This window comes from Mauremys reevesii, linkage group 11 (assembly GCF_016161935.1).
Source record: "Mauremys reevesii isolate NIE-2019 linkage group 11, ASM1616193v1, whole genome shotgun sequence".
Classification (NCBI taxonomy): domain Eukaryota; kingdom Metazoa; phylum Chordata; order Testudines; family Geoemydidae; genus Mauremys; species Mauremys reevesii.
In genome coordinates this window covers 67672021-67697121 of record NC_052633.1, presented here as the reverse complement: position 1 = coordinate 67697121, position 25101 = coordinate 67672021, and the positions used below count along the sequence as shown (strand labels likewise).

The 25101-nt window shown below is 42.1% G+C and overlaps 1 protein-coding gene across 9 annotated transcripts; it reads right to left on the bottom strand.

The window, feature by feature from the left end:
* Positions 1-800: 800 nt before the first annotated feature.
* IQCB1 (IQ motif containing B1) lies at positions 801-25054 on the bottom strand. 9 transcript variants are annotated; one of them, XM_039495137.1, is made up of 14 exons: positions 24927-25054; positions 22214-22327; positions 21159-21321; positions 19428-19557; positions 16187-16280; positions 14554-14653; positions 13189-13361; positions 12561-12670; positions 11168-11277; positions 7482-7624; positions 6844-6992; positions 6228-6359; positions 5689-5845; positions 801-1420 (listed from the first exon to the last, which is right to left on the bottom strand). In XM_039495137.1, the coding sequence occupies exons 1-14, from the start codon at positions 25015-25017 to the stop codon at positions 1191-1193; spliced, it is 1896 nt and encodes a 631-aa protein (XP_039351071.1). In that variant the 5' UTR covers positions 25018-25054; the 3' UTR covers positions 801-1190. The 9 variants fall into 9 exon arrangements, 8 of the variants coding, with proteins under 8 accessions (XP_039351071.1, XP_039351072.1, XP_039351076.1 ...); XM_039495138.1 differs by having other exon boundaries at positions 6255-6359; XM_039495142.1 differs by lacking the exon at positions 24927-25054 and adding an exon at positions 24821-24839.
* Between the last annotated feature and the right edge of the window lie 47 nt (positions 25055-25101).

Sequence of the window (25101 nt, the reverse complement as noted above, 5' to 3'; positions counted from 1 at the left end):
GTCTGGTCACCTTAATGTGGACATTCAGGAAAGTTAATCTGAATTAACTAAAGGTGTGAATTTTTAAGTGGATTTGTTCAACCGCATTAGGTCTTGTGCAAGCACCCTCATTTAGAATTAAAGTGACCTTAATTTGGCTTATCTTAATTCAAAAGTGAATTAAGATAAACCAAATTGAGGCCACTTTAAGCCCCTGTGCAAACACTCTCATTCAGAATTAATGTGGTTTAATAAATCCATTTTCAAATTTACACCTTTAGCTAATTCAGATTAATTTTCATGAATGTCCATGTGTAGACAAACCCAAAGTGACTAGGGGTACATCTACATGGTAATAAAAACCCACAGAACCAAGGCTCAGTACTAAAGCATGTGCACAAAATTAATGTGTTTTAAGGTCTGTCCAGAATTGGGATGGTTTCCTGAATTGGGGGCCTTAGCCAGATGCATAAATCCCATTGACTTGTATGGCTGGCGAGAGGGGGCAGGAAAGGGAGGAAACAAAAGCACCCCCAACTTTTAACTGGGCTCCTGTCTATCACTGATCTGTTCACTTTGCTTGTATGCTCTCTCCCCCCACACCCGTCCCCTCAACTCAACCCCTGGCTCTGTCTTTGTCGTTTTAGACTATGTGCTGTGGGTACAGGGGCTGTCTTTGGAAAGCACCTAGCTCATTTTGGGCACTCCTGCAATTGAAAAATAAACAGAAGTTTCCCCCAAGCATTTGTTCTGTGAACCTACTCTTGACTTCCAAGTACTTTCATTCACTTAAGGAAGAGTTGAGAGTCTAAAGCCCAGAGTTTTGCAGAGATGTGATTTTTTTTTTATATACAAAACTTTAGTGAATAATCACTGAAAAGCCACAGTTCATACATTTTAAAAAAATTAAAGAATACATCAGGCACATAAATACATATTTACAATTACTGTACTTGAATCCTGATTCTAGCATCAAACTGGATATAATTTTACCTTGAACACAGCGTAGATATCAGGTTCTTCTGCAAAAGGAGATTCCTATAAGGTTTTTTAATTAAGAATAACAAACCCACTAAAATTAAAATGCCTTTTGATCCTACCTCAGGCACAGGACTGGAATGTTTTCTTTCCATACAGTACATACTCAGCATGACTGCATAGTATGGCATCTGAGTCTGGGTCACTGCATTACAATTTCTTCTGCCTGCTAACTAAGAGGATTTACTTCCACCAATAAAGAGAGTTCCAAATTCAGTATTGAGAACATCATCAGGAATCATATCATCATCCATGAATTCATCTCCAAGCTTCTTCCACCATGGCCAGCGAGTATATTTCAGTATGGTATTATGGGATTGTCTGGCTTTGCATGCTACAGGGACTGACCGACTCATAAAGACATCAAGATCTTTTTCTGTGGCCTCCATGAGACTTGGAGCACCTGTAACAGAGGGGAAAATTGGTGTAATTCTATCTGTGGAAAAGGAAAGGCTAGCGTAGGTCATTATTCTTGGCTCTGTGCTCCTTGGTGCACAGGGTGACCTCTATTGCAGTGCTTTCAGTGCACCCCAATACTTGCATCATCTCTTCCTGTTGGTGCCACCACAAACTAAATCTCTGTGCATACAACAGTTGCGGGTTTCCTTGCTTGTGTAGTACTATTCTACAGTTACACAGTAGGTGGCAGATCTAGCAATATTGTTCAATAACTTATTACATTTTGCTGCACGTGGGTGCTAAGTGGTGTCTAGACTGTGCTATTCTAACCCTTTGATCCCAGATTGCCTTCCTGGGCCCCACCAGGACAGAAGAAAAATCCTACTTGTTCTCATTCAGGTGAGCCTACCCTCCTTGCCCAATCAGTGCCGTAACAAGGGCAAGGCGAGTGAGGCACTTGCTTCAGGCGCGCAAAGCGGAGGGGCGCAGCTCTACTGCCCAGGCAGGGTGAAGGAAAAAAAAAAAAAAGCCGTGATCAGCGGCGGGTCCCCCGGTCCCTCTCAGAGGGAAGGACCTGCCGCTGAATTGCCGCCGCCACTTCATTCGTTCTTCGGCGGCAATTTGGCGGCGGGTCCTTCCCTCCAAGAGGGACTGAGGGACCTGCCGCCGAATTGCTGCCGAAGAGCCTGGAGCCGGCCCTTGCCTCGGGCGCAAAAATTCCTTGTTACAGCTCTGAATACAATGCATGACACCCTCCCATCCCAGAATGGCCCTAGCTCAAAGTTTTCAGCCTCTAAAGCGCCTCACCAGTAGGGATGGGGATGCTTCCACCATCAGTCCATTTTTGACAAAGGCTGTGGCTACACTTAGCACTTCAAAGCGCTGCCGCGGCAGCGCTTTGAAGTGCTAAGTGTAGTCAAAGCGCCAGCGCTGGGAGAAAGCTCTCCCAGCGCTGTCCGTACTCCACCTCCCTGTGGGGAATAACGGACAGCGCTGGGAGCCGTGCTCCCAGCGCTGTGGCTTTGACCACACTGGCGCTTTGCAGCGCCGCAATTTGCAGCGCTGGAGAGGGTGTGTTTTCACACCCTGCTGCAGCGCTGCAAATTTGTAAGTGTAGCCAAGGCCTTAGAGAATGAGGAAAAACAAAGTCATCCCCAATTCTGCAGGGAAGATGACTATGCAAAGATCCTCATCCTTGGTGACTTAAAAGCAACAGAGGGCTTGGCTACACTACAATTGCAGCGCGCCTGCAGGGGGTGTGAAACACACCTGGCGCTGCCTGCAAATTGCGCGCGCAGTGTAATCAAAACAAGCAGCCCCCGCGCCAGCCCCGCGCCTGCCAGCTCCCGCTATTCCGGAGCAGGAGAGTGGAGCAGCGGGAGCGCTTTCTTTCCTTTCAGCCTTGGCTAGCGCTAGGCTTTCGCGCTCAAGCTGCGCTGCAGCGCTGCGGCAGCTAGCAGCTGCAAGTAAGTTTAGCCCAGAGATGGCTCTGTGAAAGGGCTGTCTTAAAATAAGAAAATAAAGCCTTATTACAAATATGTTAGACATCAGCATTATGAACAGAAGGATAGGGCATGTCAATGTACATCTAGTAATGCATGTTAAATGTTCTTAACCTATAGAGACATCTACAAATACAGTAGCATCGACTACTTGTATATATCGGAGATTTCAGTTTTGAAATGTGCTTGCACCATTATTCATGGTATAATCCTAATTTTCTCTACATTAGTTTTGTGATGCTGGCAAACCAGGTGCCAGCTTAGGCCAAGGCCCCCAGGCCTCACTTGAATACTGACAAACCCATAGCTGGAATCAGTCTGGTTCACCTGTGTGTTCGTATTGTTAAAATAGGTATTAGAATTATATGTATGTATAGTTGGGGTTATTTTTTCTAATGCACATTGGAAAAAATAACCCCAACTATACATACAACATGATGGGGGCTAATTTAGCTACAACGAGTCAGGAAAAAGATCTTGGAGTTATCGTGGATAGTTCTCTGAAGATGTCCACGCAGTGTGCAGAGGCGGTCAAAAAAGCAAACAGGATGTTAGGAATCATTAAAAAGGGGATAGAGAATAAGACTGAGAATATATTATTGCCCTTATATAAATCCATGGTACGCCCACACCTCGAATACTGTGTACAGATGTGGTCTCCTCACCTCAAAAAAGATATTCTAGCACTAGAAAAGGTTCAGAAAAGAGCAACTAAAATGATTAGGGGTTTAGAGAGGGTCCCATATGAGGAAAGATTAAAGAGGCTAGGACTCTTCAGTTTGGAAAAGAGAAGACTAAGGGGGGACATGATAGAGGTATATAAAATCATGAGTGATGTTGAGAAAGTGGATAAGGAAAAGTTATTTACTTATTCCCATAATACAAGAACTAGGGGTCACCAAATGAAATTAATAGGCAGCAGGTTTAAAACAAATAAAAGGAAGTTCTTCTTCACGCAGCGCACAGTCAACTTGTGGAACTCCTTACCTGAGGAGGTTGTGAAGGCTAGGACTATAACAATGTTTAAAAGGGGACTGGATAAATTCATGGTGGCTAAGTCCATAAATGGCTATTAGCCAGGATGGGTAAGAATGGTGTCCCTAGCCTCTGTTCGTCAGAGGATGGAGATGGATGGCAGGAGAGAGATCACTTGATCATTGCCTGTTAGATTCACTCCCTCAGGGGCACCTGGCATTGGCCACTGTCGGTAGACAGATACTGGGCTAGATGGACCTTTGGTCTGACCCGGTACGGCCTTTCTTATGTTCTTATGTTAAGACTGTACTTAGTGTTTAGACTTTTTGAATGCTTGTAAGATGCTGCATGCATTAATCCAGGGGTAGTCAATAGGTGGACAATGGGCTAAATCTGGACCACCAGATGCTTTTGAACAGACCGTGAAATCTTTTTTATTATTATCATTCTTGTTATTGAGGTGTGAAAATATAGACCTTGACTATTCCTTGACCAAGAAATTTGGACCTTGACAAAAAATAATTGACTGCCTCTGCATTAATCTCACTTATAACCTCCATATCCCAGATCATAAGGTAATATCTTAGCATTTGCATTGTAAGCTTCTGTAACTGTGTAAATCACCAGACAGGAGAGACACATTAACTAGTGTGAAATACTAGTCTCCAACAAAAGGTGTTAGGTCCTGCCTAACAAAGAAGGCCCATCCGTACCAGACAAACTATATAGTGGAACATCAGAGGACAAAGGAATTTGACTGCTCTCCCCACTGCTGCATGAAGAGAATATGCGCAAGTAAATTCCTCCCATGAGCCGAGTTTGCTACTCGAGGCAGCAGCGGGGAAAGCATAAAACGCCCCAACAAGGAGGAACTGGATCTCTATTCTTCTTGGACTCCTGAGCTCAAGATTTCTAGGCTTAAGCAAGGACTCCTCAGCTGTTAGCCTGGGTTAGCCCTAAGGGACATACAGAGCTTGCTTATTATACAAGCTTCTATTAGCGTATGTCTACACTACCCACGTTACAGTGTGGCCACAGCAGCGCTGTGACGTGGGCAGTGTAGACACACTTTATCGCCGGGGGAGCACTCTCCAGTCCCAGCGATTAAAAAAAACACAACACCTCGAATGAGGGGTGACAGCTTTTTCGCAGGGAGCCAAAGCGCTGTCTACACTGGTGCTTTTCAGCACTAAAACTTTTGTCACTCGGGGGGTGTTTTTTTACACCCCTCAACAACAAAAGTTTTTCGCTGAAAGTGGCAGTGTAGACACAGCCTTACTTTTTGAAACTTAAGATTGGAACTCATTTATGTGTGTATGTTTACCTGCTTTAACCTTGTAAATAACTCTCTTATTTCCTTTTCCTATCTAAGAAATCTTTAGATAGTTTATTATAGGATTGGCTACAAGTGTTGTCCTTGGTGTGAGATCTAAGGTGCAATTGACCTGGGGTAAGTGACTGACTGGTCCTTTGGGACTGGGAGTAACCTGAATATTGCTGTGGCCTTGTGTATAAGGGACCATCTATCACAAAGGTAAGCTTACCTAGGTGGCAGGATAGATTGGAGTCAAGGGGCCAGTCTGAGACTCCATGATAAAGGCTGTTGGAGTATATGAGGAGTTTACATTGATAATTGGTCAGTGAAATCTACACGAAATCCCAGAACTCGCAATCAGTTTGGGATTTGTGCCCTGTTTTCTAACAGTCTGCCCTTAGTTTGGTACCCACGCAGGACAGCTTGGCAAGTTTAATCCATGTAGTGACCAAAGGAATGAACCTGGAGACAGGCACATACTCATCAACAGCTCCACGTCGGTGTTGACCTGAGCTAGTAACGCCTCTCTGCGCTGTTCTGCTCTGCGATCCAGACTGCTCCTGAGCAGGTACTGTGCCAGCTTTTCCTGGCCCTGCAGATGTAGTTCCTTACTCATTCCTTCTGACATTTGGGAAGCCTGGAGGAAAATAACATCTGTCACTGTTAAGGAATGGTTATCATTTTAAATCCTTTGTGGGCAGATTAATGTCTACAGAACAATATTTGCGGTCCTCGTTTATCTGTAAATTTAACAATTCTGCTTCCTTCTAAGTTTTCTCTGCAAAGTGATCCATCGTCAAGCAGATACAGTTTTCCAATTAGGCTTTACTTAACCTGTTTTATTACATTAATGGTAAAAAATGATCCTAGTATATTACTCTCAAAGACAAATAAGCAGGATTAATATGCATGCAGCTCACATGGGTTATCCTGAGCAGTGAAGTTTATATTACTGCATATATTTCATCCCTCTAATGCACTACGGCGGGTGGGGAATGCAGAGCTACAAAGAGACACACCGGGTGCAGTCTGATGTAGTCATCCACCTTTTGCTGTAATGCTAGTTTCTGTGCACTGGTGAGTTCCTTGGGTTCCTTCCAGGGGGAGAGAGCCTTCCGTTTCCTTTGACATTTTCCCAGGAATTTATGAGCCTGCATGAAAGAAGTTATCATAGTATGCCATTTACAGGTCAGGGGCTTGTTTTCATGCATCTTTTAAAAAAAAAACTTCCAAAAAAAATGTCTCAGCACTACAGCTAATAAGGTGCAGCTTTTGATTTCACAGTGCAGAGGCAGTACATGAGAGGGCATGATCTGACATAAGCCAATAACTTATTGTCAGTGTTACTGCTTATACCAGCTGCACAGAGAATCCAGCCTTCGTTCCAAAGTAACAGCTCTTCTCACATTTTCATATGGACTGCACTGCATTTTGCAGTTTACACAGGGTTCTTAACAGCTGATGAAGTTTGGGACTCTGGTTTGATTTGCCTGAGCAGTTTTTGACTATTTTAATATTTGGTTGCTAAATTCTGGCAAAGTTGTCATTTCTAGAAGTAAACAAGTTGAGCCTCATAAGGAATTGCAGTAATCCAGTCAATCTTGTCTAACACCAGTACCGAGTTTATATACTTACTGCTCTCTGAATGATGACAGCTGCCTTATGCTGCTTAAGAGATTGTCTTTGTTGATGAACTTTTCTCCTTGCCCTATATCCCCTCCAGTGTCTCTGGATAGTTAATGCTGCCTTCCCCTCCATTTCCTGAATGTACCTATCTACCTGACCTAAGGAGATGACAGAAATTCATAGTTATACAACTGTGGGTGTGATCTCACAAGCACAACAAAGTTTGGCTTCTCAGTCCTTGGAGGAGAAACCACCACTGAAAAGGCAGGTATTGCAGCAAGTAGCATTGGTGGAACAGTAGGTGGCGCTCTTTCTTCTGAACCAAAACCTCAGCACACTAATCACGGACACTGGGCTACTGGAGGTACAGTTCTCGGCATAGACATACCAATGCCGTGGGATCTTTAATGAACCCAAAGGGACAGGATCTCCCTTTTACCTCACACCTCTGTAAAGAGAAGAGATTTCAAGCCACCACATCTTTCGATTACTGAGAATTTGAAGAGTTTAGGCTGTTCTCCACAGATACTTTGGTCACAAGAAGAGATGGACATGCGAGATGGGGAAACACTTTTGTTTGTATGAAAGATGCTTTTCTGGAACCCTGAGCCCTTAATGCTTTTGATACAGTTCAATATAAATCATACCAGCATGGACTATTTCCAGTAAAGTCAGTTGCCGTTCATGAAAGAGCCTCATGGCCCTTTGTCTCTGAAGCTGCAATTGTTGTCTGAGGGTCTCGTCTTCTTTCAGCCTCTTTAAATGTTGCAATTCCTGTTTTCGTTTAGCTCTGCAATAGACACACACATTAAGAATTGGCCATCTATAAAACTAGCTATGCATTTCAAAGTTGCCCATCACTATCTAGCAGGTGCCGTACACTGTACAAAACAAGATTAGTGCCTTTATTGTCTCTGCAAAAGAATTCCCTCCTCCTTCTCTTTAAGGCTGATTTTCTTAAATTGGATAACTTTTGGTGATTGACTTCCAGGAGAAATGCTGACAGGTCGTTCTTCTGCATCAACATTACTGATGGAAGTCTAGGACACAGAGGTATCTTACATTGTGCCTTAAGAGCAGCCAGGCTCTGATTCTTCTTGATCACAAGTTGCAAGGAACATCACAGACGAGGACGCTGCACTGACAGCTCCCTAATGAGACCCTAAAACTTTAACCGGAGGGACTAGCAATTATCATTTTCCCCTCCAGCACAGTCCTGTGGGGAGGAGGACATTCTCTAAGAGAACTAGGCCCTGGATTTAAAGCTCAGAACCCTGACAGTAACTGCTCGAGGCTGCCTCCTTTCCCCATCATGAGTTAAAGGGCCACATTGCTATTACATTCCTAATTACGTTCTATATGATATTTGTAACTTTACTGTATGTAGCAAAATGGTTTCAAGAAAGGCTGCAATCAGATTGTCTACAGAGGTTTCCAATCCCATGTATCTCTGCTTTAAACTGTCTCTCTGTGTTTCTGATCCAGGAAAGCACACATCATTTCATTTCTGAACAGTGTGAAATCTCAGGATAAAAAGGGACTCGTGGCCTTCTCTTGACGAAATCTTATCCATGCTCTTTTTCTAGAAATCCGTATCAACTCCACTAGTTGGGAAGCCACATGAGCGTAAAGTCTGCCCTCTGATGGATTCCTCCAGTGTATGCCTGTTACACTGTCACGTTGAATGTTATGCATTTAATAGGTTTCTATTATATGGACTCTCCCCTTTTCTATTACTGTGTGTTTTGCAGAACGCTGGCTCTTCATCATTCAGAGGGCTATAGAATGAAAAGCCACATCTAGGTTACACAAGAGCACCTCTCACAGAAAAAACACCCACAGACTGAAACCTAAACTTCCTCTTTCTGGGCATGATTGAAAAGAACTCACTTCTGATCAATAACAAAGGTATCCATAGATATTGATGTATGCACGATTAACATGGATTTACTTCATTGTAACAAATGTAAGATGAGTTGGTTACATGACAGCCTAACCAACTTTTAGGGCAGATTAGCATTTTTTTTAAAGATACAGTAAAACAGAGAAATATTTCTGAAACCAGACCGTTTTCAGAAGCATACAGCTGGCAGATTTTAAGATACCCAACTGCTATTGCATGTGAGCCACACTCAAGCTATGAGTTTCAACCCCAACTAAATTTAGCCATATTTACTGAGATCAGCGCTTTCACAAAACTCCATAAATACAGTTAAGCCCTGAATTCACAGCCACAGCTGCTGACTGCTGAAGCACCTCTAATATGCTATATTGACATTCTAGGATGCTTTCAACCAGCAATGCTTACAGGAGTCTAAGCAGTATTCTTACTCTTTGGCATAACACTCTAGCTATCGTTCTGAATTGGACTGTAAACATTTTGCAGAAGGATTGTATTTTTATTATATTGTGCCTAGCACACTTGGTCCCTGATCAGGGCCTCTACGCGCTACCAGAATAGAAATAGTTACCATCCCTTCTGATCTGAAACTAACATACACAAAACTGAGAAACTGCTTCAACAAATGACCTACATTAATATTTGCAATTAGTAAAATGTTTGCACAACAAATGTAGGCAGCTAGAGATCCCATTGTTCCCCTTGGCCTCCCTTCAAGTTATTGCTAAACTCAGACTGTGAGCTTTTGGAGGTCGGGTGCCTGATTTGTTCACGAATACTGGCCCAAAGTGGCCAGTAAGTACTTGGTGGGAGTAAGTGAGGGAGCTGACATAACCAGAAGCATTCCATCCCCAGCGAGGCCATAGGGGCCCCTCCATCTGAAGATTGGGGTTCCATGGGGTTTGGCTGTCTGGCTGGGCAGGAGCAGAACTAACGAAGAGCAGCTCTCTGTGGCATAATCCCTCTACTAATCCACAGGCAAATACCCATGAGAATTTATGTAACCTCCATCAGTATAAACTCTTGTGGGTTCCTTTCCTCCCTCAAAAGGTGGTGTTGGCTCAGGTGTGGAGGAAGCGATAGTGTGAGGGAGCTGTGCTGACAGGCAGGATGTGTGTGTGGGGGTGGGGAGGTGTCACTGAGAAGCAGTGTAAAGTGGGTGGCCCTCAACAGATGCCTTGTTATCTGTGATTTCATAAGAATGGCCATACAGGGTCAGACCAAAGGTCCATCTAGTCCAGTATCCTGTGTCCTGACAGTGGCCAATGCCAGGGTCCCCAGAGGGAATGAACAGGTAATCATCAAGTGATCCATCCTCTGTCGTCCATTCCCAGCTTCTGGCAAACAAAGGCTAGGGACACCATCCTCCATTAATTTGTCTAGTTCTTTTTTGAACCCTGTTATAATCTTGGCCTTCACCACATCCTCTGGCAAAGAGTTCCACAGGTTGACTGTGCGTTGTGTGAAGAAATACTTCCTTTTGTTTGTTTTAAACCTGCTACCTATTAATTTCATTTGGTGACCTCTAGTTCTTGTGTTATTTCCCCACAAACCTTGGGACAGCCACACAGTTGAGGGCAGAGGTAAATACCTTCCAACCCAGATGAAATGGCAAATCAGAGACTCTGTTTTCACACCTTGTCTAGGATTTAAGGAGTGTTGTTAGAACGTGGTAGCTAACACATTTCAAAAGTCTAGCATAGACTTTAAAACATGCTAAACTGGTTGAATTAAAGCCTAGTGGGGAACCTCAATTTTAATTCGATCACTTTAGCATGTTAAAGTCGATGCAGCCTTGTCCACACTAGACTTTTCAGATGTGTCAGTAAGAATGTATTACCTACCATGAGCGAACATCACACCTTAAATCCTGATCTAGCCAGATACGAATGACATTGATTTGAGCTTCATTGTCTGTGAACAGAAACAAGTGTCCTAGATCTCATTCCATGGTTTGCTGGAGGGACCTGAGATACAGCCCTTAGCAAGTCAGTTTGTTACCCTTATTGTTTCTTTTTTTCCATCTGAGAAATGTCAGGCATATTATACAAAATGTATACAGGAACTTACAGTGCTTTGTGGTTTTTAAAAAAATATCTGGATGTTCATGAAGCCCAAGGAGATGTACTTTCTGCAACTAGAAATGGATGGTGAAGACTAAATAATCCAACCCAATGAGGTAATCTAGTGCTCAAAAAGACTGAGAAAACTCTGACATTGTGGACATTCCATATGTTGCTACTATGTGTTGCAGTTTCTGTTACAATTCATAACTATTTATACATATTTAAATACAGTTAAGAACAATATTGTATGCAATTTTGTTATGCAGAAAAATCTATTCTGTTCGTTAATATACAGTGTCCTGCATAGCAGTTTCTGAAAGTAGAAACCCTGTTTTCCTGCTTCCTGCTTACAAAGGGATATTTTTACCTGAAACTTCTTTGTAAGGCAGTCACTGCTTTAGGAAGCGTCTTTAATCTTTTCCTGGTCTGAAATCCCCTCCACACAGCCTGGATTAAACAAGCTGCTTGATGCAGTCTCTGAAATTAACAAACCAGTTGACAGAATATATTCTCAGCATAAATAAAACGTTTTATTGCTACTTGCTCATTTGGCATAAACTCGGTGTTTGATCAAAATTGACTTCAGTTTTCACATGCCCTGCAGTTCACTGTTTCCAATACTTGGGTAGATTTACACTCCCATAAATAAATGACTAGCATGAATCCTACATTTGTTACCAGGGCAGCTGCTCGGTTCATCTGGTTCAATTTTCTATATGTAGTACATAAAGGACTTCACAAAGCAAACCCATCAGCTAAAAGTCTTTTTTTTTTTTTTTTAATAAGTGGAAGGCATCTGGGAAAAATAATCCAGCTAATGTTTGAATCTTAGAATCGTAGGACTGGATAGGACCTCGATAGGTCATCTAGTCCAGTCCCTTGAAATGAGGCAGGACTAAGTATTATCTACACCATCCCTGACAGGTGTTTGTCTAACCTGTTCTTAAAAACCTCCAATGATGGAGAATCTACAACCTCCATAGGTAATTTGTTCCAGTGCTTAATTACCCTTACAATTAGGAATTTTTCCTAAAGTCTAACCTAAATCTCCCTTGCTGCAATTTAAGCCCATTGCTTTTTGTCTTGTCCTCAGTGGTTAAATCGAATAATCTATCACCTTCTTCTTCAATTATATTTGTACTCAATTACTTTTCAGACTAGAACTGCGCTTTACAATTAAAACAATCCTTGTACACTTCTAGCTCTTGGAATAACATCTCTGAGAGATCTGAATGTGTGACTCTTGTTGTCCAGGGGGATAAAACATGTATTTGCTCTTTAGTGGAGATGAGTGTCTCTCTTACTGGTCACTTCTTTTAACCTAGGCATTTACATGGCCCCCATCTCTGAAGTATGCAAGTGTCTCCTAAGAATGTACAGATCTAACCTTACACATCTCTGTGAGGTAGGGAAGTATTATTTTCCCTAGTTTAGAGAGGGCTGAACTCAAATAGAAAGACATTAAGTGACTTTCTCAAGGTCACCCAGGAAATCTGTAGCAGAGTTGCTAAATGAACCCAGATCTCCTGAGTCCCAGTCCAAACCTTAACCAGGAGATCATTCTTTCTTGATGGGCATATATCTTTACTGCTGGCCAACGTACAAGTGGTAGAGTAGAAAATAAAAAGGGGGGTAATTTTTAAAAAAAGACACATCTGAGCAAATATTGTTTGGGGTGTTTGAAAGGTGGGACAAGAGTAAACCCAATATAAGCAAATATAAATCCACCAAAGAGAAAAGTCTCATTAAACATTTAGCACCTGCATTTCTCCTTTCCTGCAGGATTCTGAGTAAAGCAGGTCCGAAAGTTGATTGAGATTCCTGTCAAATCCTTTGCCAGCCCATTGCTTACTTAGCAGAGTTCGCAGTCCTAGGTGAGAGGAAAACAATAAGCACGTTACATTGTTAGAGCTAATTTTTCATTCGCTTGCTTACCAAACAGATTTCAAACTAGCAAACATAAAGCTGAATATCAGACAATCAAATCTGATGGTACGTGTGATGGGCTTTGGAGAGGGACATTGCATCAGAGCTAAATAGGAGTACAGGCAGTTACCTTTGAGTTTCAATGTAAAATAGTTTTGATGAAGAGCTGATGGTATAGACATCACTACAAAATGTTATACAATAGTTATAGCTTTGTAGGTACAGGTCATTGACTATCTACAGACACATCCATGTGACAGGGAGATAAGTTAATTTTTTTGTGTCTGATCAGCTAATCTCTGTAAAGGACTTTGAAGATCTAAAGCACTACATAAATGTTAGGTTTTATTACAAGTGCTTTCATGTTCACCACAGTGAAACTTGCTCTTTCAGGACCTGTCACTAACCACTCATATTATTCTGGAATTTTTCTTCCCTGAGACAAGTAGTAGAGAGACAAACCTCTGTAGCGGGTACTGAGTAACTCCACAAGTTGGGGGTGAGATTCTGCCACTGCCAGCAACACTTTTGTAGCAGCATTTCCCGTGACAGGATTGGTGGTAGATGAAAGCTTATAAACAAGTTCATCTAAAACAGAGTGAAGGTTCTCTTCATCCACATGGAGTAACACAGAACTAACAAAAAGAGCCAAAAGCAGGAATGTTACTGAGGGATGCATATTTCAACAGTGGCTTTCTTCTTCTGAAGCATTGGGCACAAGGCAATGCGGGATACTTGACCAATGGCCCAACCCAGTATGGGAGCAGGGGGACTGGATGACCTACTGGGCCTTTTCCAGCTATGTGTTTACATTAAAATGTAACTCTAGCTCATGTAAGGTTTAAATCTCCTTTAATTATGACTTTGATCCAAGAATGAAACTGACATTTTTGTATTTAAGACTAAAACAATTCCTAGGGGTTGATCCCTACAAGGTGTTGGGCATTCTAGCTCCCATCCAGCACTACACTTATTCACACGCCATTCACTACTATAAGCATGTAACTATTCTCATCGACTTGAGTGGGACTGCACATACATTAAACCGTTTTACTGCAGTGGGACCAGAGTGCTTAAGGACCTCGCAGGACAATTCTATCCTCAGCTGAACTGCTCCCACTCCTATTGTCAATGGAAGCTGTATTTACATGTCTGAGGGCAGAAATGGGCATTTATATAGCAGTTTAGATGTTTGAAACACTATGCAAATTTAGCTAATCTTCACAATACCCCTCCATAGTAGGTTTAAGTATTATCAGCCTTTTACAGAAGGGTAAACTGAGAAGCAGATGTTACTGACTTGCCCAAGATCCTGAGTAATTCAGGGCATGTCTACACTGCAGTAAAACACCTGCGGCTGGTCGGACTTGCAGGGCTCAAGCTGTGGGGCTATAAAATTGCAGTGTAGACTGGGCATGAGCTGGAGCTGGGCTCTAAGGCCCAGCAAGGGGGAAAGGTCGCAGAGCCTGGACTCCAGGCCAGGCCCAAACATCTACACTGCAGTTTTATAACCCTGCAAGCCCAAGTAAGCAGATCCAGGCCTGTCTTGGGTATTTTACTGCCTCAGTGGCAGAGCCAGTACTACAACTTGGGAGATATTCCAGTCCACTGGAATCTAGTGCTGTTCCAGGAACTAAAACAAAAAAAAGTTATATTCACAATAAACAAAGCAATTTAAGGATAAAGAAAACTACCCATTCAGAGCCTGGTATAAGATGTCTTAGGCATGCAGAGACTTTGCTTTTACAAACCCAGTACCAAACTGATCTTTAAATCTAAAATAAATAAATAAAGGAAAATCAATTGAATTCTTTAAAAGCAGCTAACCTGTTGGCCCTCAAAATATTCTGTAACACAGACATCATTGCAGTTGCAGTTTCGACATCATCTGTGATTAGCAACTGCAGGAAATGGTTACTCTGCAGCACTGCAACAAGGGAAAAGGAAACAAAATCAAGAAATAATCAAAGCCAGGGATTTAATGCCAGTTCATTTGCAGTTTACCAAACAGCTCTATAAAACACATTTCCTAGCAAGTGAAACGAGGGTCACTGTTTCTTCAGTAAATATTCTTTGCCTTCCTAACTTCTACAGCGAGACAGAATGGGAAAAGGGAATGAGCCTAAGGACTTGTCTATACTGGGGTTTTTCTGCACGGGTGGAAACCTCCTGTGTACTAGTGCGGAAGTGATGTCAAAAGTTTCAAAGTAGGGCAAGTCACACGGGCACAAGTCTTTTTACAGTGGGGCAGAAGCATGGCACAAAAGTTTCCAGTGGAGGTGACTCCTGAACCTTCACTCGCTTATACCAGTTTTATGTCAGGATAACTTCATTGACTTCATTAAGTTACAATGGAATGAAATAGATGCAACATACTAGAGATTCAGACCCACTGTTTTCATTTAATAATTATCCAGTCATTTGTATTTTTTAAACCCATGTGCTGAAATTTTTGTTAATTTTTTTTTAAATGTCAAATACTGGGCAAAATCTCTGTTACATTCTGAAGTCAATGGAATTTATACAGGTATAACTGAGAACTGATTTTGGACCGAGTATAGGTCAATTTGTCAGATGTTTTTTAAATTTGCCAGCACCGCAGTAAAATGAAGTAATGCGCTGTAAAGCTTTTTGTTTGTTTGTTTGTTTATTGTGAACCTGACCCTGCAGTGAGCTCTGTCTAGGCAATCTCTTGAGCCCATATACAGCTCATTTTAGGACGGAGGCGGGAAAGTTTCAACTATGCATTTATATTAGGAAAAATTCTGATTTTTGTTGAGATCTATAATTAAAAATGGAAGCTGCAGGGGAAAACCGGTCCAAATCAACAACTTAAAAATGGAAAGTGGCCTCTTTATTTTTGCTTTTTTAATGGCCTAGATTGCCTGTTGCTTATGCTTCTATTGTATAATGCAAAGGTTCTCAACCTTTTTTTCTTTCCGAGCCCCTCCCCCGCCCCAACATGCTATAAAAACTCCATGGTCCGCCTGTGCCACAACTACTGCTTTTCTGCACATCCAATAGATTAAAAGCCAGGCCCAGCGTCAGGGGGTAGCAAGCAGGGCAACTGCCCAGGGCCCCACGCCACAGGAGGCCATGCGAAGCGATGTTGCTCGGGCTTTGTCTTCAGCCCTATGCGACAGGGTTTGGGCTTCAGCTTCAGACCTGTGTGGCGGGACTCAGGCTTCAGCTTTCTTCGCTGGGCCCTAGTGACTCCAACGCTGGCCCTGGTCTCTGGTTTCTTTTGGCGATCCCCAGTTGAGACCCATGGTTGAGAACCACTGGTATAATGGGTTATTTCAAGAGCTCATTTAAAAGTACGTGATAACTGGATAAAACCAGGACGCAGCCTGGTTTCGGAATCACTTCTGAACCCTTCACTCGTCATTGTAGTTTATATTAAAATTCAAAATTCTTCAGTTATTTTATGATGCAATGAATTTCCAACCCTTTCTCTTACCAGACTCTGTTAGCTGAATATGCCCACCGAACAGCCAGCAGATGGCATCAGTTACTGTCCGGAAACACCGTAAAAATTCACTTTTTTCTTCATCCTGAACAAAATAAATTATAAAAGTGGTCACATATAATCCTAATCTTAGGCCTCTATTTTGTGCTATATCCACAGCTCTCAATCAGGATGTTGCACTGTATTTGATCCTTACTGACCATGGGAGATGCAAGTTATACTAACAAGCTAATCCATAATATTATTAGCTAATATGTTGATTTGTGAATGCTGGATATTTCAGCAATTCATTCAGTTTAATGAGGCTTATATAGAGAGTGAGCCTGATTCTGACCTCATTTACAGTGGTGTAAGCTCAGAATCAGGCCGTGTACAGCCAGCACGTACAATTTACACAATATTAAGTATCTGAATATCTTTAAGAGCCCCAACCTTGATCTTTGCAATGAGGGGCAAAATAAAAGTAGAAACTGTTTGAGTTCTCAGTAGACTGGCAATCAAATTCAAGGCAAAATAACTCATAATAAGCACTGTGGCAAAGGATGCTGGATGCTTATAGGGCAGGTCCCAAGTGAAGTAAAATGCTGGATCCCACGTCCATACCCCTCCTCAAGAGGGTCCACATCAACTCCTGGCTTCCTCCTCCATCCCCCTGACACCAGATGCTGTAAGAATTCATAATGGACCCATATAAAACGAAGCCGGCAGCTGTGGATTTCAGAATTTTCCCAATTATTGTAAGGAACATGCAAACAATGAGGGTCTGAGGTCTATGAGACGGACTGGAAAGGTCACTTAGTCATGAGTTGTCTATGCTTGGTGGACTGGGGCTTTCTAAACCCTCTCAGAGTGTGTGGGCAAGGCTGGATGCTCAATTACCTCTGGACAATATGACTGGAAGTTAAAGTACTGACCTACAGTATAGCTTGTGCTTGCACTCAACAATAAATCCTGCACAGAAGTGGGTGATTCAGTAGCATGTGGGTTGAGGCATATAATAAGAAAGTGTGGACAAAATTACACACTGTGGGTAGACAGAAGACTCCAGGGATGTCAATCAGGAACCTTTCACAAGCTCTAAATTCACTTAAAATAATTGAGCAAACAGAATATGTCATACTGCTGATATATAATCACTACTCAGGAAGCATGTAGTTTCCGACATAATACTATACAGCATATGAAAACTTTGACTAAGTGCAAGGAGTGAGTCAGCCAAAAAGAAGTGTAATATTTCGGGGGAAAGTTCTATCCAGGGAACCCATCAGCATCCATGTGCTTGGTTATTCAAATTATACTATTTGTATTGATCCTAGGGTCTCAGAGTGCTCCTAAAACAGAAGGGAATTTTGCCATGAAATACCCTTTTGAAGTAGCTCAATTGTGGTTACCCTCTAAAATGGGACGGAGCAACTCTTTCAGAACTGCCCACTGATTTGGAGTTTCTCAATTTTGGGTGCCATGTCACAATCAGTGGACACTTCTGGACATTTTGGCCAAGTTCATTTAGAAAGTATATGGCAGAAGAGACTCCAGACCATCTTTCCAAATAGTAACTTCCTCTTCTGAAAATCTGAATAAAGCACTACGAACAGAGCGGTTGCCAAGTCAGATTTAGTCATCTGTGAAAATAAAAGGTAACTCTCATGATTGGTAGACCCCAAATGTGATTGCCCAGTTTTGTTGAGCTGTTTTTGCTTCTCATTTATTATTGCTTTGTTCTCAGGAACAACCCACTCTCACTAGCCAAGCTCTTCACAGCCACCCTGCAGTAACAAACTAGTCCATGCACACACAGGAGAGAAGAAATATTCTGTGAGGAAAGTTATTCCAGTTTCAAAACTCCAAAGGTCAGTTATTAACAGCCATGAGAAAAAAAGTCAGTTCTGAAAAACATCCTTTTATATTATGGTGTATCTGTAGCAGAACCCTTCTAATTCAGTAGATGACAGGGTGAATAAAAATCAATGATTTTTTAAAAAAATAGATTTTTTTAATTTTAAATTGGATTTTTTTGATAAAATGCTTATTGAGGAAAAAAATACCGTATATACTCATTCATTAGCCCGTTCGTTTATAAGCCGACCCCCCCAAAATGGATAGGTAAAAATAGCGAAAACTGTATGACCGTTTCAAAAGCCGACCCTATATTTCAGCGGTTGGAAAACTTTGGCTCCCGAGCCGTCAGGGTTAGACGCTGGCGGGTTGGGACGTTTTGTTTACTTGGAGTGTCTGCAGGCACAGAACCCCTCAGCTCCCCATGGCCGCTGTTCGCCGTTCCCGGACAATTTATTTATATATTAAATAAATATAATAAAATTTATATATTAAATAAATAATATATAAATATTTATTTATATATTAAATAAAAATAAAAGGTGAGAAATAACAGACCTCAACTCTATTGTTCCTCTGCAAATATGTGTTCACAGAGTCAATCCCTTACCTCTCTCTAAAAGTGCAAAGTTTCAAACAGTTTAATAAATAGAAGATTGTTGGGGGCGGAATAGATCTGAATGAGGAGAAGAAGTCTGGAGATAAATGTGAGAAGCGAGGAACATATGCTTGTTTTGTTAAAATATTATATGTTTGCTGTTGAAGAAAAAAATCCAGAATACTTAACGTCGTTGTTTTAGTTAAATAAAACAATTTAAATGTCTGTCTGGTGATCCGAAGAAGTGGGTATTCACCCACGAAAGCTCATGCTGCAAAACGTCTGTTAGTCTATAAGGTGCCACAGGATTCTTTGTTGCTTTTGTCTGGTGATGTTCTCCTCCTAATATAGCATGGCAAGAAAATCCTCCAAATATTAATGATTAACCTGTTGAATTGGAGATAGTTCACCTCCCAATGACTTCATAATATCCGCTTCATTTACCTTTGGTAAATGAAATAGCCAAACAATCATTCATTTCTGATATAGCTGTAAAACGAATCTGAAAAGTTTTCAAAATAAATCACTGTTTAAAAATGTATAGTGTGTACCTTCTAAAAATGAAACCTACATCTATCTCTGAGTTGTGAAGAATATGTATTAAGGTTATAACAACCAACAAGAATGCACTTTTATGTAGAAAACCATGATTAAATCGAATCTTCCTGACTAGGGATTTAAATCATGATTTAATTAAATTTGATTTAAATCAAATCCTCCCTGCTAGAAGAGTTTGGAAACACTGTCAATTGATTACAAAATGTTCATGGTGCTCTCTTAACCAAGCAATTTGAATACCTTGATTGCTCGGATAAACCGTGCTTGCAGACGTCTTCCCAAAAACAGAAGGTTATCGACAGCTGAAGGAAGTAACTTATTGTAAAATTCTTCAGGATCTTCTTTCACCTCCAGTCCCACACAACACTGACTGAAAAGAAAGAGCACACAGATCTGAACCTTGCAGGGTCTTTTGGACAAAAGCAAGTGAATAAATGCCATCCGAGACTGAAAGATAGACAACTGTTGCAACTAGCTCCAAGACATCTACCTCAAAGGAAAAGAATCATTAGGCTGTTGGAGAGAGAGAATTTGTTATCTATGACGGCGTGTCTTGGCCAAAACCATAACTGGGTCATACTGCTCATTAGCTTTCTGGGACCTGTTCTGATCTGTTCTACATACCCTCAATGCAATTCTAAGATACTATGATACCATTAGAAAACCAGGACAGACAGACAGATTAAAATCAATCTGGAACTGGAGGCAGGTTTTGTAAACCAAAAATTACCGCGCAAATAAAAGCACAAATAACTGGGGGGATACTTTCTGCAACCTTCCTCTTTTTTAAGAGTGTGGGTGAGCTAGGAATCAGTATTACAGGTCTACACTTTAACCCTCATCCAGTATTACTGTTTTGGGCATCTTTGGAGGAATCTTTTTAGAAATAATTACTGTCATATAGTCACACAAGTGGGCAATTTTTTTATTCCAGGCTCTGCACTAGAGCTGGGAAAACAGAGGAAAATTATTCATGACCATTTTGTGAATTTTGCTTTGAAATACACCTCCACCTTCTTGTGTTAGCTTTCCGTGAATATTTGCGCAAATGAGTGTAGTTAATCTGAACCGTGCACAGAAAGCCAATGCCAGGAGAACCACTGAGATTCATTTAGTTACAAGACTTGTTTTGTTACAAAATAAATTAAATTTTGTCTGGAAGCAGAATCAGTTTATAAAAGCTGGATCATGCAGTCGGAAATAGAAACATTATTATGTGGCTTTGGTGCCTGATCTTGAAGCTTCTAGCAAACTTCTAATATCAAAAACTCACACCTAGGAGATGGTATTAGAGAGACAAAGCTGCTCTAAGGACCCCACTGCCTAGGAATTTGTTCCCTACTTAAATCCAAAACTTCAGGGTAATTTGCAAAGCTCATCATTTGACCCAGAATTTACAAGTTTGTGGGTGAGGAGGGTAGAGACTGTTTGAAGGCGATTTGCGTTTTAAGTTGCCTGGCTCATTGGTGGTGATTTTATACTAGGTAGAATTATTGCATTTAGATATTATTTGTGGTACATTTTTACGTGATGGCCAGGGTACCTAGAGCGTATGGATAATGTCCATTTTTAAAGCATTTCTACACATCTAAAATAAATAAAGAAAGATTTGTCAATGACCCAGAGACTGAAGTTTGTTTACAAGAAGCATGTGAACAATTCTGAATAAGCAGTACCTTGGTAAAAATCATGATCCACTTGAGGACAATTTATAAACAAACAAGGGTAAATCTGACATATTTGTTCCCACCGAACAATCCACCCAGCACGTTGAAACACAATGCCAATCAGTTACACTTTGCCTGACCTCTCTCTGCCCTTGACTGCTCCCTGCACTCTCACCCTGACATTTTCTGCGCAACAGGCCTTGTTTTGGATGCGAGTCTGTTAGAAGAACTTGAAAAGAAAAAAGTGAGAGGAAAGATGAGAAGGAGAACAAGAATAAAACTTTACCGCTGCTTTTCATTTTACCTCAGTATCTCTGATAGCTGGGCAGCAGTAGCCCAGCCCCCAGGCAGACGAGAGTAATCTTGTTTAAGGACCAACATACAGTATTGAACAAGATTATAATAGTAGAGGTCCTGTTTAATTTTCTGCGATTCTTTACTTCCCAAAGATGTACTATTTAAAATTTCTGGGAGGAAGAAAGAGAAAAAAATTGTGCATATGTTTCTGATCCATAAGAAAGTTATTTTTCAAAACATAAAAGGCTGAGTATAAATATACATCTGAGATCAGTGTTGTTAAAAAGAAGCCCAGTAACAATAATGTAAAACATACTTTAAATGACTATAATTTGTTAACTTGTATGGTTACAGATACTATTAAAGATCATATTCCTGCTTTCTCGTTACAGATTTAGAAGAGTGCAGCAAGAGTATATGTATGATCTGGCAGGTAGCCCATATGTATGAATTTGCTAGTCCATATAAAACCAAAATGAAAAATCCATCGTGAAAACCCTTATTAACTTGATTATAACAACAGTCAAATTTCAGAGCTGGACCAAGCTCCCACACCCCACCCACTGCCCATGTGCAGAAGGAACACCGCCAGGGTAAATCTTGCTGGAAGCGGGGTGTGTGTGTGTGTGTGTGTGTAAATAAGTGAACGTTCAGCTTTTTTTAATGTCACTTCCAGGCAGTCATTCCCAATCCCACTAACTCTGTGCCCACAACCCCTCACAGAAGGGATTTTAACCAGGTGCAGCGTCCCTGCCCACAGTAGTGTGACTTTTACAGGAACTGTACTGGCAGCAGGGGATAGGCAGAGAAAAAGTCCATAGGGGCTAATCCTCTACTGGCCTGAGGGTTCCCTTCCGTTCAGATCCCAGCCTCATGTGTGGTTCCCAAGTAAATCGTCACTTTAGGAAGATTTACAGGCAGTTTTACGTTACTGATCTTGTGGAGGCCGTGGTGGATATACTCAAAGGAGGGAACAATTTGACTGTCAGTTATATAGGTTCATGAAAATGACTGTCTACACTTCTGCATTCCCTACTTATACCTTAAGAATCAATTATTTACCTTTTAACTTCAACAGCAACACAGGAACATCCTGATCAGAGCTTTCAGTGACCTGAGTGGCCAGTGCCAAAATTCTGAAATCCACAGCTGCTGGCTTCATTTTATATGGGTCAGCTATATTTTAATAAAAGAAGTCAGTAAACAAAAGCAGCTAAGCACAAAACTTTTTAACATGCAGTGCTTTGTAGCTAATATACGGTGTATCATACCTAGAGTTGTTTAACAAAGGGAGGATCAGTAATGACATTGTCCACAGAAGAAGTACTAGTAAATCTGCATTTGGTATGTATGCACACAGGGCATATTTGATTCACAGGGGTTCTTATAGGATTTTTGGCCAGGGGCATGATGGTGAACAGGAACAACGAAGAAACAAGATTGAGCTTTTATCTCATCCTCCTAAGACTGTCCTGCTAATCAAACTTTGACATATTTGAGAGAGGACAAAAATCACCGGGAGAAGCAAATGTATTTTGAGCTTCTAACAGGCTGTGTCTACACATGCATCGTTCATGATTATTGATAGCAGTTATGTTATAGAACACAACGGACTCCCAAGACAATGCAATAAAATAAGAATGTTAAAACTGTTTGGGACAGGGTTAGGTTCACAGTAACCTTCAGCTCAGCTTGCCCTTCTTTCATCATGGGGACTGAGTGGCACAAATGGGGCCAGGTGCTACTTAAGAAATTGTTCTCTTAAAATGGATGAATATTGGCACTTGTCCATAAAAAAATTAAGTGAGGGAGGACAATCTCATGGTTAAAGAACTGAATGGGGACTCAGGGGAACTGAGAATTCCTAGCTCTGGGAGAGAGGTCCTGTGTAACTTTCAGCAAATAATTTAATCTCTCCGTGTCTCAGTTCCCAGCTATAAAACAGGATGACTACTTCCTTTCTCCCACCCATTATCTATTTTATTTAAACCCCAGCCCTGCAAAGAGAACTGCATTAGCTTAGGCTGCAAGCCTCTTTAGTGCATGGACTGTCTCCTAATATGTGTTGGTACAGTGTCTAGCACATTTGGGGCCTGGAGATGTGTGGGGCCTTGAAGCACTACTGTAATAAAAATAATGACTGTTCTGATGCAAGGAAAATGTGGATTAGATTAATGTTAGGTTAAGCCTCTTGCACTTTTTAAAAATAAATGTCCTGTTATTTGTGGGCTGCGGTCACTGAGAGGTATGGCTTAGTTCCATGCAAAACTGGCTTTATAAATGCATTAGAGGTAGGAACACGTCTCAAAAAACCAAGCAAAATGGCTTCTGTCTCCTTTCATCACCTTGCTCCACACAAATGTCTCTCCCTGAAGAAAAAAACAAATAAAATCCACCCTCTTCTTTATCATGCCTGTATTATTTAAAAAAAAAATTCCTGGCAACTATGGGAATACAACTCAGATCATCCTTATCCAAAAACATGAATCAGGAGAATCTGCCTTACTGCCAGCAGCTGAGTGGGTGTCTAGGACACACATTTGGGTAATTTCAGCTCTATTCCATACAGAACAGTGGTGACACACACATACTTAGCAAACTCATTACATTAAAAAAAAGCGGTAACTGGCAAAGCAATGATTCTACAGAAATAAAATTTAAAAAAGAAACTTTGGCATGGCAGGTTTATTGTGGGGAAAACTAAAAATAAGATAATGTCTCAAGTCAGGAACGCATGTACGGCTGAGATCCTCAAAGGTATTTAGGTGCCTAAGGCTCAGTTCCTCAAAGTTAGGCTCCTAACTACCTTTAAGGATCTGTCCCTAAGTCTTTAGAAACGCTCCTATGTAGGCAGCAAATTTCCACCTTCACCTTTCAACAGACAATGGTGGTGCCAGCTGGCCTTAGGTAAGGGTGACTCAAATGGATGGCTTGGCTCTCACAACTCCTGGGGCCAGGCTCCCAATGGAGGGGCCAGAGGTGAAATCTCCACCAACCCCTGCCCTGGGATCAAACACAACTTGGCCCTGAAGATGCTGAACCCAGAGAGAGAGGCACCTGAGGATCCAAACCCGTCCAGAGCAGCAGGATTAGACAAGGAGGCAGCTCCTCCTCAAGCTCCCTTGTGACAAGGCCCAGGGGAAAATAGGAAGATTCCCAAGGGTGGGTGCTTGGCATGAGTGACCATCGGACCCTGCAATCAAGAGCCCCAGCTAGGGACTCATATCCCCTCCCCTAGGGTGACCAGATATCCCAATTGTATAAGGACAGTCCTGATTTTTGGGTCTTTTTCTTATATAGGTTCCCATTACCCCCCACCCACTGTCCTGATGTTTCACATTTGCTGTCTGGTCACCCTCCCCACCACCCGAGGATGGGCGCGCCCCTCCCCCAGGACGGCAAGAGCCCTTGATAGCGCCCCCCAGGAGAGGGGGAGCCCTAAACGGCCCTATCCCATTAAAGTTACAGCCCCCCCCCTCGCGCGGTTCTAGGGGGGATTCGAACCTCAGCCCCCGAGGTGGCGCGTCCCGAACACGCACCTGGGCGCGCTGCCTCCTCCGCCCCACTCTGCCAAAACCGAGGCCAGCGGGTTATAACGACCGGTCGCGAGCCGCTCCCCTCCCCCCCCAGCTATGAGATCACAGCGGTCTTTAGCCAACCGCAGCGTACCCCTGCCACTGTAATTTGCATATCCGCGTCCTGAGCCCAACCGCGCGGAGAAGGGAGCCGCCAGACCCACTCCCACCCTAACCGTCCCTCTGTGAAATCTGCCTACGGATGCCTCGCGCCGGGTCACGACCGTGCTGTAGCAGTTTCTGCCCCACCAGTGACGAAAGCATGAGAAGGGCGGAGCTAAGAAGCAGCATCCAGTAGGGGGACTGGGTGGGCGTTGCCCGTTCCAGGCGCGAGCCCTCCCCTCGGAGGGGGCGGAGCCTGGGAAAGCATCCTCC